Source organism: Lontra canadensis, unplaced genomic scaffold, assembly GCF_010015895.1.
Source record: "Lontra canadensis isolate GAN:19392208 unplaced genomic scaffold, GSC_riverotter_1.0 scaffold2, whole genome shotgun sequence".
Taxonomy (NCBI): Eukaryota; Metazoa; Chordata; class Mammalia; order Carnivora; family Mustelidae; genus Lontra; species Lontra canadensis.
In genome coordinates, this window is record NW_022630996.1 from 13,101,357 (window position 1) to 13,114,332 (window position 12,976).

General features: G+C 53.1%; 1 protein-coding gene across 4 annotated transcripts in view; it reads left to right on the forward strand.

Annotated features, from left to right (window-relative positions):
* The window catches only part of PLXNA4 (plexin A4), a 417,569-nt gene that overhangs the window by 58,680 nt on the left and 345,913 nt on the right, over positions 1 to 12,976 (forward strand). For all 4 annotated transcript variants that reach the window (XM_032869062.1, XM_032869068.1, XM_032869077.1 and 1 more), the window contains exon 2: positions 3,801 to 5,066. In XM_032869062.1, the coding sequence (XP_032724953.1) occupies positions 3,882 to 5,066 (1,185 nt within the window). In that variant the 5' untranslated portion in view covers positions 3,801 to 3,881. The remainder of the gene's footprint in view (positions 1 to 3,800; positions 5,067 to 12,976) is intronic.

Consider the following 12,976-nt stretch of genomic DNA (forward strand, 5'->3'; position numbering starts at 1 on the left):
AGCCCACACCCTTGCTTGTTCCTTTTCTTTTCCATTTCTCTGTTACGTGTTTCCTAATCAGTCCTCCCGTATTGTGTAAAATATGAGGCTGGTTACTCCCATCACATGTTATTGTTTTCTGTGGGTGCCCCCCTCTCCGGGCGCAGTAATTTCACCATCCCCAGATGAGGGTGATAAGTGTTTGAGATGCATAACTGTGTCTCATTTCACTGTCTAATAGAAGATGGAGAAAGAGCCCCGGCACCTTTCTGCTCAGTAAATTCATAATTACAGGCTTCCTTGCCTGGCTTCTTATGAACTGGAGAACTATTGATTGGTGTGTGGGTCTGTGAGTGTGGACAGTTAGGGTGGGGGCGTGGCAGGCACACTCCCCCCCCCCCCCCGCCCCCTCCCCGGTAGGTTCCTGTACAGGGACTGCAGCAGGTTCCCTCCAGAGAGCTGGTGGCTGAGCCCCCGGCAGCACCTGCCTGTCTGGAATGAGGATTACCAGCCCTGCTGGAATTTGGTTGTTGGCAGCAACGTTCTGAGACCTCTGTTAGCCAGAAGAACATATGGCATCCAAAGAGCATGCTCCTCTAGACAAAGGCCAGGGAGCAGGTGCTGAAATGGGTTCAGACAAAGTTGGAGGACAGGCTGCAGGTGGTGGAAAGAGCACTGGACAGGGAGTCCAGAGACCCGAGATTCACACCGCCCCCTTCTTCAACTCACTATGTGACCTTCTGCAAATCATTTAACTTCCCTGGATCACAGGTTCCTTGTCTTTAAAATCACGGATTGGAACTCTTTACCCTGGATTGTCTCTTCCCGATGAAAGACTTCTAGATTCTTCTCTGATACTTGGATTGGCCCAGGCAGCTCAGGATGAGCCATCCCGAGTCCTCATCTCTCCAGCTGAGATGGTGCCATCAGGTACCATCTTGTTATCATAATCCCAACCCTGTTCATCTCATTTCAGTCTTGTCAACAAGAACAACAACTATTGTTTGCTAAGTACTTGCTGCTCGCCTGCCCGGAGGCCCTGGGCCAGGTGCTTTCCATCACGAACACTTTGAGAGGTGAATAGTGGTGCCCGAGGGATGGATATTATCTGCCAGGTTATGCTCTGTGGGTCCCAGGGGCTTGACTTCCTCCTACAGAGCTGTCCCAGGGTTTTTCTCTTTGGGGACTTACATAGATTGAAAAGGGCTTCTGTGTGCTCTGTATTCTGGACTCTAGAATTGTGTGTCTCTAGAAAGACTATGGATTTTGTGGTTTGATACAGACCTGGGTTTCAGCCCCAACCCTGCCACTTATTATCCCAGTCCAGAGCTAAGGCGCCTCACCTCACCAGGGAAGCAGGTGAAACCACTCCGAGCCCAGCTCCCGGCTGTGCTGATCAGGCAAGGGGGTCAGCGCACAGGCTCGTACGTGGGGCCTGGTACGTACCTGGTACGTGGTACGATGACGTTCCTCCGTGCCTCTCTCTGCCCAGGAGAAAACAGGTCTTGAGTCTCGGCTGTATGTCGGGTGTGAGCTTGGCACTGTGGATTCACCAGCGAGCACGACAGGCCTCCCTGCCCCCACGGAGCCCATGGCCCTCAGCCCCAAACTCCAGTGCTCCTGCAGAGGCTGAGTCAGTACAAGGACAGGGGCCCCTCTCTGGGGGCCTGTGCTCTTTTCCCGTAAGTGCCCCTTCTCAATACCCTGCAGTTTACAGTCTCCAGCTCGCATGGATGTCCTGACGAGGCTTGGGACTTCTCTTTCAGCCCTGTCTCCTACCCGACCCTGTGCTCCAGACAGACTGTCCCTGGTGTGCGCCGTCTGACAGGCTTTTGCGACTCTGACCCCTCCCCAAGGAGGCCCTTCTCTTCCGGCTCCGCGTGTCCCCACTTAGTTCACAGCCATCCCACAGCCTTCTCCTTGCTCCCTCACCCCAGGCTGGAAGTCAGCGTTCCTCATGGGCACATTCTACCATCTGTCACATAGCAGCCCGCTATCCGCGTAAGTAGGGTTCTGGTGGCATCTACCTGAGCGGACCCCCCGAGTTCTTGGAGGGTCCCTGCAGCCTTGGCTGTCCTGGGATCCCACAGCATTTTGCACGTTCCGACTGTGCCCCGTGCCGACATCTGTCACGTGGGGGAATGAATGCAGGCCCCAGGCTAGTACAACTGTTCTGGGCTGTGGCTAGACAACCAGTCTCCCTCCTCTGGTGTGCCTTTGAGAGGACCCGGGCTTTCTGTCAGGATTTCAGCTGACGTCGAGTCTTGGTTTTCTCCTTTCTTCTCTTGGCCTTCATGGAAATGTGGACTCTCCCTGTGGTTGGGGCGGTGGGAGGGGGCGTTCTCTTGCTCTGTGGTCTACCTCTTCCCACCACCTTGTTATGGAGGATGTGGGGGTAAATGAGAGAAATTCAGCAAAGCGGAGATGCCCCCAAATAAGATGTAGGCCATTCCTGCCCTTAGTTCTCTCCAATTGGAAGAACTAGGAAGCCATCCTCTTGAATAGAAATGAATGAGACTGTTAGGACCAAGAGCTGTTTTGTCTCAAGGGGAGTTATTCATTCATTCATTCATTCATTTATGGGACAACTAATTAAACAGTTTGTTCTCTCCCTGTAATGAAAACCTCTCACAAGAGGCCCCAGTAGGAGAGGCAGCCAAGGTCTGCCTCATTAAAATGACATCAGGGCTCAGAGCTGGGCAGTGTACCCAGATGACCCAATCACCACAGAGGGATCAAGGATCAGCCCTGTGCATCACTTGGCAGTGGGCAGGTGCAAAGGAGAAGTGTAGGTGTAGACCCAGAGGGCTGGGGCTGTAAGAGCCCCTAGGAAAGGGCTTTCTGAACTATTGTGCTGTGCGTGAACACAGCTGGCGTCCGTCCCCACTGCTCCAGGCTGGGGTGAACGGAGATGGATTAGCGGTGAAGAATGAGAACCTACTATCAACTTGCACACCCGGGTTTGAATCCACGTCTCCCCCTTACAGCTCTGCAAATTGTATAACTTCCTTAAGCTGCAGCCATACTGCTGACTTCAGAGAACTGGGTGCCAGCAGGAGATGCCACATGCAAATCAGGTTATTTGTGCAAAGGTTAATATAGGAAATCTTCACAAAGAGTTCCTAAAGGTGTGGCTCCTTAAAAGGCAGAGAGGTATTTGGGGGTAGGAACAGCAAGCCCCATTACCTCCTCTAGGACCAAGTGGTAGGGGGCAGGAGGTGGTTCACAGAACCTGGAGACAGAGGTGGCATGGGGAGGCATGCCTAGGGTCACTGAGATCTGGGGGTGAGGGTGGCAGCCAGTGAGGCAGCCCACCCCCATCCTCCTGTCCCCTCCCCTCCAGCTTTCTGCTGACCCTCCCGGCTATGAGCACCACACCAGGCCTGAGGGCAGGCAGCCTGTGCACGCACAGTCCACCCAGGTCAGCCTCCAAGGTACAGAGAAGGGCAGGTAGAAGATCTGGAGGGGCACCTGGAAGAGTCCCCAGCACTGAAGGGTTTGTATGATGGAATGAGATGGTCTCTGGAAGGTGCTGGACAGTGATTGTTCCAAAGCCAGGCATCGGGTAGCGAGTGGTTATTGTCATCATTGTCATCACCATGATCATGGTTATTACCATTATTGTTATTGTCAAGGTTGCCCTCCTGCCACCCAGCTCCCCCACACGTGTGGCAGCAGAGTCCTTAGGCCTTTAACATCTCTGTGGCAGTTCTCTGTCTCCGCACGAGCAGAGGGCTTTCCAGGTCCAGCCGCACCAGCTGTGGGGGGAACTGAGCCACTATCATTGTTGTCCAATATCACATCCTTGCTTTCCCCTGCAGGGAGCCTCTCCTCCTGAGTCCTGGCCCTCCGAGGGGACACTTGTGCCGAGTGCTGCTGTGCCGCAAGGACCCGTTTCTGAAATGAAAGCCATGCCTTGGAACTGGACTTGCCTTCTCTCCCATCTCTTGATGGTGGGGATGGGCTCCTCTACTCTGCTCCCCCGGCAGCCCCCACCACCGTCCCCGAAGCGGTCTTTTGTCACATTCCGTGGGGAGCCAGCCGAGGGTTTCAACCACCTGGTGGTGGACGAGAGGACAGGGCACATTTACTTGGGGGCTGTCAACCGGATCTACAAGCTCTCCAGTGACCTGAAGGTCTTGGTGACCCACCAGACAGGGCCGGATGAGGACAACCCCAAGTGTTACCCACCCCGCATCGTCCAGACGTGTAACGAACCACTGACCACCACCAACAATGTCAACAAGATGCTCCTGATAGACTACAAGGAGAACAGGCTCATTGCCTGTGGGAGCCTTTACCAAGGCATCTGCAAGCTTCTCAGGCTTGAGGACCTCTTCAAGCTGGGGGAGCCCTTCCACAAGAAGGAACACTACCTGTCAGGAGTCAACGAGAGCGGCTCCGTCTTTGGAGTGATCGTCTCCTACAGCAACCTGGACGACAAGCTCTTCATCGCCACGGCAGTGGATGGAAAGCCGGAGTACTTCCCTACCATCTCCAGCCGGAAGCTGACCAAGAACTCAGAGGCAGACGGCATGTTTGCTTATGTCTTCCACGATGAATTTGTGGCCTCTATGATTAAGATCCCTTCGGATACCTTCACCGTCATCCCCGACTTTGATATCTACTATGTCTATGGCTTCAGCAGTGGCAATTTTGTCTACTTTTTGACCCTCCAGCCTGAGATGGTGTCTCCACCAGGCTCTACCACCAAAGAACAGGTCTATACCTCCAAGCTCGTGAGGCTCTGCAAGGAGGACACGGCCTTCAACTCCTATGTGGAGGTGCCCATCGGCTGTGAGCGCGGTGGGGTAGAGTACCGCCTGCTGCAGGCCGCCTACCTGTCCAAAGCTGGCGCCGTGCTTGCCCGGACCCTTGGAGTCCGTCCGGAGGATGACCTCCTCTTCACTGTCTTCTCCAAGGGCCAGAAACGGAAAATGAAATCCCTGGACGAGTCGGCCCTGTGCATCTTCATCTTGAAGCAGATCAACGATCGCATTAAGGAGCGGCTGCAGTCCTGCTATCGGGGGGAGGGTACTCTGGACCTAGCCTGGCTCAAGGTGAAGGACATTCCCTGCAGCAGCGCGGTGAGTCAGGGGAGGGCCCATGGGGTGGAAGGGCAGGGTGTGGCAGGGGGACCCTAGCCTGCAGCTTCCATGGGATGGGAATCACCCATCCCAGTTTGCAAGTGAGACAAGCACATCCCATCTCTGAGTCTCATTGGACTCAGATCAGGGCCGGCTCAAATGTGTTGTGTTGTGTCTCTGACACTGAGCTTATCAGGGTAGGAGGTAGAGCTGAAAGGTAAATTTCCCATCTGGGCACTTTATTCCATGTTGGCTTGTGGTTATAGGGGAACATGCTTGGAATAAGCGGGGATTCTGTTCTATAGTTATATGCACCAGACGTTGTTAAGGCCAGATTATCGTGTCCTCTGGTATGAGACATGGACCCATCCTTCCTACTGACTGGGCCTGCAAATCGCTTCCCTGGGAGCTTGGAATGAAACCACTAGTGGGAATAATGGAGCCAGGCATTCTACATTTGGCATAGATCTAGAACTTCAGGAGCATTATGATTTAGTTCCTTGAGTATCTTTAGGAAAGGGCAAAATGAGAGCAGAAGTAGGGTGGGAGTCCAGTGCATATAGGGGTGGATGCAGAACTTACTTAGAAGACTGCATTTCTGAAGCATTTTCTGTGTGCTCGGTTCCAGGCAAGAGACATGCCAAGCAGCCTTGAAACAGTGCTGGGTGACAGAAATGCTGAAGGAAACCGAAAAGAGGTGGGGAATGGAGGGTGGGTTTAGGAGGCCTTCCCAGGGCCTTGCTGGGCAGCCACAGGTGCAGCAGATTATGTCCCAGCTTGCTGTGGCCGGACTTTTGTTTATCTTGAAAATGATTCCAGTAACTTAGAGGCTCGCTTATGAGCATCTTCTATACCCGTGTCCCCCTCCTTTCCCCGTTTATCATTCACTTAAGAAATCATGAACCTCATTTGAGAAAAATCTATCCTATGATCTTAATGTAGACAGAAGAAAGGAGAATTCACACACAGGTAGAAGTATGTGATTCTTGAAGGCCAGTCCAACTTCGGTGGAATGCCACATTAGAAAAATGTATCTTTTTTTTTTTAAGATTTTATTTATTTATTTGACAGAGAGAGAGATCACAAGTAGGCAGAGAGGCAGGCAGGGGGGGGGGAAGCAGGCTCCCTGCTGAGCAGAGAGCCTGATGCGGGGCTTGATCCCAGGACTCTGGGATCATGACCTGAACCGACAGCAGAGGTTTAACCCACTGAGCCACGCAGGTGCCCCAGGAAAATGTATCTTGATTGACTTTAAGAGTCTAAGTTTCCCTTCATGAAGTATAGCTACTTGCCAAACACATCTCAGAGGACACTGGCTCCTGGGCAGCTTGTGGGGAGGTCATTCCTATGGGCACTGGGACTCCGGGGCAGGGGGTGAGGTAGGGGAGATGGAGGAGAAGGAAGGGACTCAGCCACGTTGGTCTTCAGGACCTTAACATTTAGGCTCAGGCTGTTTTCCAGTGGTGAGTTTTCCAGGTACCTGGGCTGAAACTAAAAGATGCATTTCTTTGTGGAGATCCCGTGAAGCCAGAGGCCGCTAGTGTCAGAGGGAATGGGAGAGGCACCATGGGCCAGAGAGGAAGCAATCAGTTGACAGTCTTGGCCAGGCCAGAGAGCAGAGGGGACTCCAGTGCAGCTGCTGAGCCCTAGCGGGTGTCATATGTTTGGGAACCTTTGGTTTGGGGCAGTGACTGATCCACTCAGTAGAATCAAGGAGATAGGTTTGTGAACTTGGGGGCCATAGACTTCTCCCAAATGCAGGGTCTAAGGGACAGGCCTGGCACTATGCTGTGTGTGTGTATGATACACATGCGAGCATAGCTCCCTGCGGGGGTACATTAGGAAGCTGGCATGGGGAGGGCCCCTAGAGACCCCCTGGACTGTGCCTTCATTCTGAGGTCCAGCAAGGGAAATGAATTACCCAAGGTCACTAATTTTGGGAAAGAACGGCAGACGTAGCAATTGAGGAACCTCTCCCTTGCTTCTTGAGGGAAATCCCACTTGCACACATGCGTGCACACGCACACACCTACCCATGCGTGTATGCACACACAGAGTAAATACTCCCGCTAGCACGCACAAACACACACGCACTCCCAAAGTTCAAAAATGCAAGTCTACACTGTGTGCTTATGAACCAGCTAGTTCTTTTGCGATCAGATGGGTTGGCTATTTTTTTTTTCTGTCATTGCTTTTCTGTTGGAAACTTGCTCAAATTCTGTCTTTTCAGGTGAGGCTTTTGGGAGTAGAATCCGCTGCAGGGATCAGCCTGGCTGCCCACGGGCAGGTGTTTGTCCCGCCCTTGCTCTCTGCCACAATACAAAAAGCAAAGTTCATCATGGAAGTCTGCAGAGCTGCAGGTCCTAAGGCCGCATGGTGGCCTTGGAGGGAACAGAGGGACGACAGCTTTGCAAGACAGGCTAATGCCAGGGCTGGGAGTCATGGAACCAGATAACAAGCTTTTGATTTTTCTTTGGGCTTTAATTAGCTCTTTCAAGCTGAAGGCAAGTTCAGGGCTGAGAGCAGAAAGGCGGAGGCCGGAAACTCCACACTGGGCTGGGCTGTGTCCCCAGCCAGTATAAAAGGCCACGCCAGCTTGTAATGTCAAGTATCAGTTTCCTTTGATTTGGCCGACACTTGGATGGCTTTGCTCTGGTGCTCAGGTGCTTGGCCACAATTCATTTGGCCCCAGCTCAGACCACACATGCCCACCCCACCTCCCCACCTGCCATCAGCCAGGCTGAAGTCCTGGGCCTCCCCCGGGAGGAACCCTCATGGGTGCACCATTTGCAAACCCAGCTTTTCCTCCACCCATTCACGTGGCTTTTTCCCTTGAAGCAAGGATTGACAAGTTGAATCTAGAGTTCTCTTTGGCCTCTGGGTCCAAGATTCCCTGGAGGCCTGTGAAGTGGGACAGATTCTCAGATGGCCTCTGTCCCGTGGCATTCCTTCCGTAAGACAGTGGAGGAGGGAAGCTTGGACCCAGGAAGTTGACTTTTAAGACCTGTGTTTTGTAGGCTAGGTGTTCCCTGTGGGCTTTATCATAATTACAACCCAAAAAATTTGAGAAGGTATGATTAGTGGTTCGTTTTTTAAATTGAGATATAACTGACATATGACATTATATTGGTTTCGGATGTATAACGTAACAATCCGATATTTGTGTGTATTGCAAAGTGATCACCGTACTAAGTCTGGTTAGCCGCACATAGTTACAAATTTCTTGTGAAGAGAGCTTCTAAGATCTATGCTCTTAGCGACTTTCAAGTATACAACACAGTATCTTAACCATGTAGTCACCGCGCAGGACATCACATCCCCAGGACTTAGTTATTTTATGGCTGGAAGTTTGCACTTCTTGACCAGTGATTTTACTGTGTTTTACAGTGTTTTACTGTGCTCCTGTTGTCTTCATTCCCTAAGGATAGGACGCCCATCTCGTGGTGTCCTTCAGGGCCTCCCAGCCCCTGCCATTGCTTGGGATCCCCGTTTCTTCTCCTGAACTCGGGCCTCCAGCCCTCAGAACAGGCAACAGTATAAGCCCTGGCCCCTGATCCCCTCACTAGGTCCCAGCTGCCACTCTGGCTGTGTTCAAGGAATGTGGGGTGGCATGGGAAGAGAACACAGGTGTGACTTGGGCTGCCATGCCGGGGAGCATTTGTGGAGCCACATGGTGGGCCACGGCCTGATGACCATACAGGAGAAGTGTCACACCGTGAGGCTGGAATCTTGGTCTGCAGGCCCCAGAGAGCTTCCTGTTGTTTTTTTTCCAGGTAAATCAGAGAAGACTGGCAGAGCCCACATCAGAGATAAGGGATGGTGGCCCGGAGTGGCCTCCTCTTGGGACTGGGTCACTGTCAATGTAAATGCTTAGCAAACACAAACCAAAAAAGTGGGTGTTGGGTGTAGAGGATGGAGAAGCAGCCCTGATGTTTTCTGGTGCTTGTGGGTGGGAGATGGCAGTGGATTTCATCTTTGCCTTCTGGCCATTCTTTACCTGCGTCCTGGCTTTCCCAGCTTGAATAGAAAGAGATACCAAGGACAACTGGTCTAATGTCTGAAAATTACCTACAGGTCTCAGGAGGGCATGGGCAGAAAGAGGGTCCTAGAGGCATCAGCCAGGGGTCCTATTCTGTCTTGGAATCAGGGGATTAAAGGCCAACCTGAGGCCCTTTGCTTGTGCACATCCAGGAGGGTTAACGCTAATGATAGAATCTCTGTTTCTGCTGCTCAGCACTGTCTCTGGTCCCTTTTGAAGGCTGTCACACAGGCTTCGCAAAGTGTCTGTCTGCAGAGCACAAGATGATTGGCATGAGGAACCCATTGCCTATGGCATCTGTCATGTGCCAGGGCCCTGAGCAGACCAAGGGGACAGCTCCCAGCCTTTTCTTAGAGCCGGACGGTCCTGATCCAGAGTGGGGCAGCTGGGCTGGAGAGTGTACTCTTGTGGGCCAAGGCTCTTGGGCTCTACATGGGCCCAGTGGCCTGGCCTCCCAGAGTCCCCCAGGCATAGCTATCCATGTCTCCTCAACCTTTCTTCACCTTCTCAGCTAACTCACAGAACACTAGCCCTTCCACCTCCAAATGAATTAATGATTGAAGGAAGCATTTATCAGGCCCTGGCAATGCATCCCCTCCCGGTGGATGCCAAGAACCATGAAATGACATCAGTGTCCAGGAGCTCAAGGGTCCAGGAGGGAGCTGCTCCCCAGCAGGTGATGATGACCCGTGTAGCAGGAACGATGGCTGTGGTCACAGGAAAGGTCGTCACTCGTGCCACTGTCTTCTTTGAGTTTGGATCTGATTGAGAAGGGGACATGGGAGTCAGGGAGTGTCAGCTTTAGTGCTGATAAAGCTGGATGGGGCAAAAATCAGCTTCTTCCTCTTCCTCTCAAAACTTGAACTTTGGGTGACCTTCCAATACAAAATGTAGGTGCTCGGGGCAGAAACTATTATCCAGAGTCATTGCCTCACACGGGTCAGGTCTCCGTAGCGGGAGGGGAGAGGGGTGGCCTTCAAGCTACCTGGTGATCCCCTCGAGGGGGTCCATTTGTATTGGGCCTGACAGTTTCCAGAGGGGTTCATCACCTCCTTTTCTCCTCGTGATGGTGCTGTAGGATAATAGCAAAGGCAACATCCTCTCCAGCTGAGAAACTGGAGGAACAGAAAAGTCAAGTACTTCACTCAAGGTCATAGGATTGGTGGACCAGAACCCACTATGCATCCTCATTCTTAGACCTGTGCTCTCCCCAGCAGGGCTCGGTGGTGTGCTAGTAGCATCTGGCAGGGGACAATCTATGGTGCAGGGATTGTCTGGGCGCTACGGGGCACTTATGATCCTGGGGTCCTGGACCCTAGAGCGCTAAGTGCCAGGGAACCCCTCACCACTGCAAGAATTAGAAAAACGTCTCGCATTTCTGGAAGTCCAGGGTGGAGAACCATTGCCAAACCACATGCCTATCTGACTTGGGGTTCACCCACCAGCCCTGCTCTATCCCACATGGTTCACAGAGGCGCGGGGACTGAGATTTTATTTTTAACCCCAAGCGTCTCTTCATGCCGGACAGTGGGGAATAGTACAGGAGAACCCAGTTCACAGGGGCCCTTGCTTCAACTCCTGTAGGCATTAGTTTGGCAACACGGCAGCCCTGGGGAGAGACAGGGTCAGCCCTCCACCCTGCCCTGGTCTTGGGCTGGCCTCCCATCCCGGCCTGGATGGTTCTCGGGTTTGTCTGGCGCCGGGGATCCTGAAAAGCCATGAGAGGGAGCATCCGGAATGGTCAGGAGGCCATCCCGGGCTCCAGGGGCTGGTTTCTGCCTGTCCGCTCAGGGTGTTTTCTTGTTCCCAGCCAGCAGGAAGTGTGGCTCTGGTTAGATGGGGTGCATCCTGTTGTTCATGGCGCTAGGCAAGGCTTTCTCCTGCCGCTCAGGCCAGGAACTCCTCTTGCCTGCCCCTTGCCTCCTTCCTCAGCTCCATTACATCTCACACACACACACACACACACACACACACACACACACCACCCCACCCCCCGCCCCAGGCCCACCAAACGTGCTCCCTGCACACCACACTCAAGTCGCAGGCCCCCGACTCACAGGCCCCGGCACTCACGCTTCACCGCCTGCTGACCCAGTACTCGAGACTTCAAGGTCGGCATTTGGGGGCCTGCCACACTGCAACCCCAGTCTTTACAGAACCACGTGTTCCCTCTCTCCCCTGGATTTGGCTTCTGTGCTAGGCACACCTGTGAGAAGGCCATCTACCTCCCTCTTTTTGGCCAGCAGGGTTTGCAATGACAGTCATCTCCCAGCTAAGTACACATGGTGCTTTCGGGCCCAGGATGGTGGCTGAGCCTTGGGTGGTGTGCTGGGCCAGGCGAAGGGACATGTCCCCTCAGAATGCCAAAGCCTGTTGAGTCAGCAGGGAGAATGACAGGACCCAGGAGACCTCCGAGGCCCCAAGGCCCTCTCTCAGCTGCTCTCTCTGCTGTGTTCTGCTGTGGAGCTTCTGCTCATCTCCTTAGTCCTTCTCCGCCTCTTTGTGTGATGGATTCTCCACCCACACACTACACGGAGCTGCTAATGCAGCGAGCTCCCTCTCACGTGCACACATACGCACGCACATGCCCCACACGGCGTGCAGCTGCCCAGCCAGCACCGGCAGCCGGGTCCTTCGTTCAGTGAGCATGCACACCGGCCAGATGTCATGGCCCAGCTCCGCACTCTGGGCCTTTCCAAGCCCCGTCATCCTCACGGGGTGGTGTCTTGGCTGGGATTCTGGCTGGAGAGTTCTGGCCTCTGGGTCTCAGCCAGTCCCAGCTCGTGAGAGGCCACTGGGCTCGTAAGTGGCTTCCCTTTCACTTGGAGTCATACATTCCTTCTTCAGGAAGGGGGTGATAAAAATACTATCCCTTTCATAAAGCCTGTTGAGACTCCTTAGGAAAGAGGACTGCATAGACTTTAATAAGTGACAGGAGACACGGGACACCTTGTGTTTGTAAGCTGCTTTAACATTTCACGGCCCCACCTGTGGGGCCTTTATTCTCCTTCAGTTCTAAGAACCACCCGATGGGATCGAAAGGGACTTAATAACACTGCTAGGATTTCAGACATATATTTTTTTCTTCACCAGTATCTGCATTGGAGAGATTTGGGCTGTGCCTAAGCCAAAGGTTACGTTCCATATCCCAGGCCTGGAATGTTCCCTGTTCACCCGCCTGTCCATCCAGCACACGTTAGGAAAGCTAAGTGAAGGCATCTGAAGGAGAGGTTACATTTCAAGCTGGACCCTCCCTGCCGCTACCTTCAGGTGTCCCTCGGTTTTTGTAAGGCACGAGGGAATGACTGCACGTTGGTGCAAGGTGCTTGATTTTTTCATTAACCAAGTTAGTGGAGAGAAGACAAAAAGACAACTAGGGGAGTTTCCCGTTTGGCCTCTCCGTGTATGTGTCCTCCCCTGGTGGATTGGGCCCCACAGGCTGTCCATGGAGATGAAACGGGATCTGCAGGAGAAGAAAGCCCATGTCTTTCCCAGTCTCGGTGTCATTACTGTGTCTCTGTCAGCGTTCCAAGATATAATGGGATTTGTTTGGCTGATTTATCCCGCGTGCAGGCAACATTACCCAGACTCACACACGAGCCTGAGAAGCAAGAGGGGAAGATGCGCGGCTACAAGAGTGGGGCTAATAAAATTTACTCCCACTAACAAGGGAATGGCCGACCCCATAATTCAGCCTGGCCAGCGGGGCCACTGCCTCCCAGTGCCTGCCAGAAAATGCACAAACTTAATCATCGTGGCGTGCCCTGCTCCAATTATAGCTCTGGTGGTGCTGAGGCGTCTGGGAGGGGAGAGGGGATGAGGGATTGATGGGCAGTGTGGACCCTCTTTGCCCTTGGCAGGGAGCCACTGG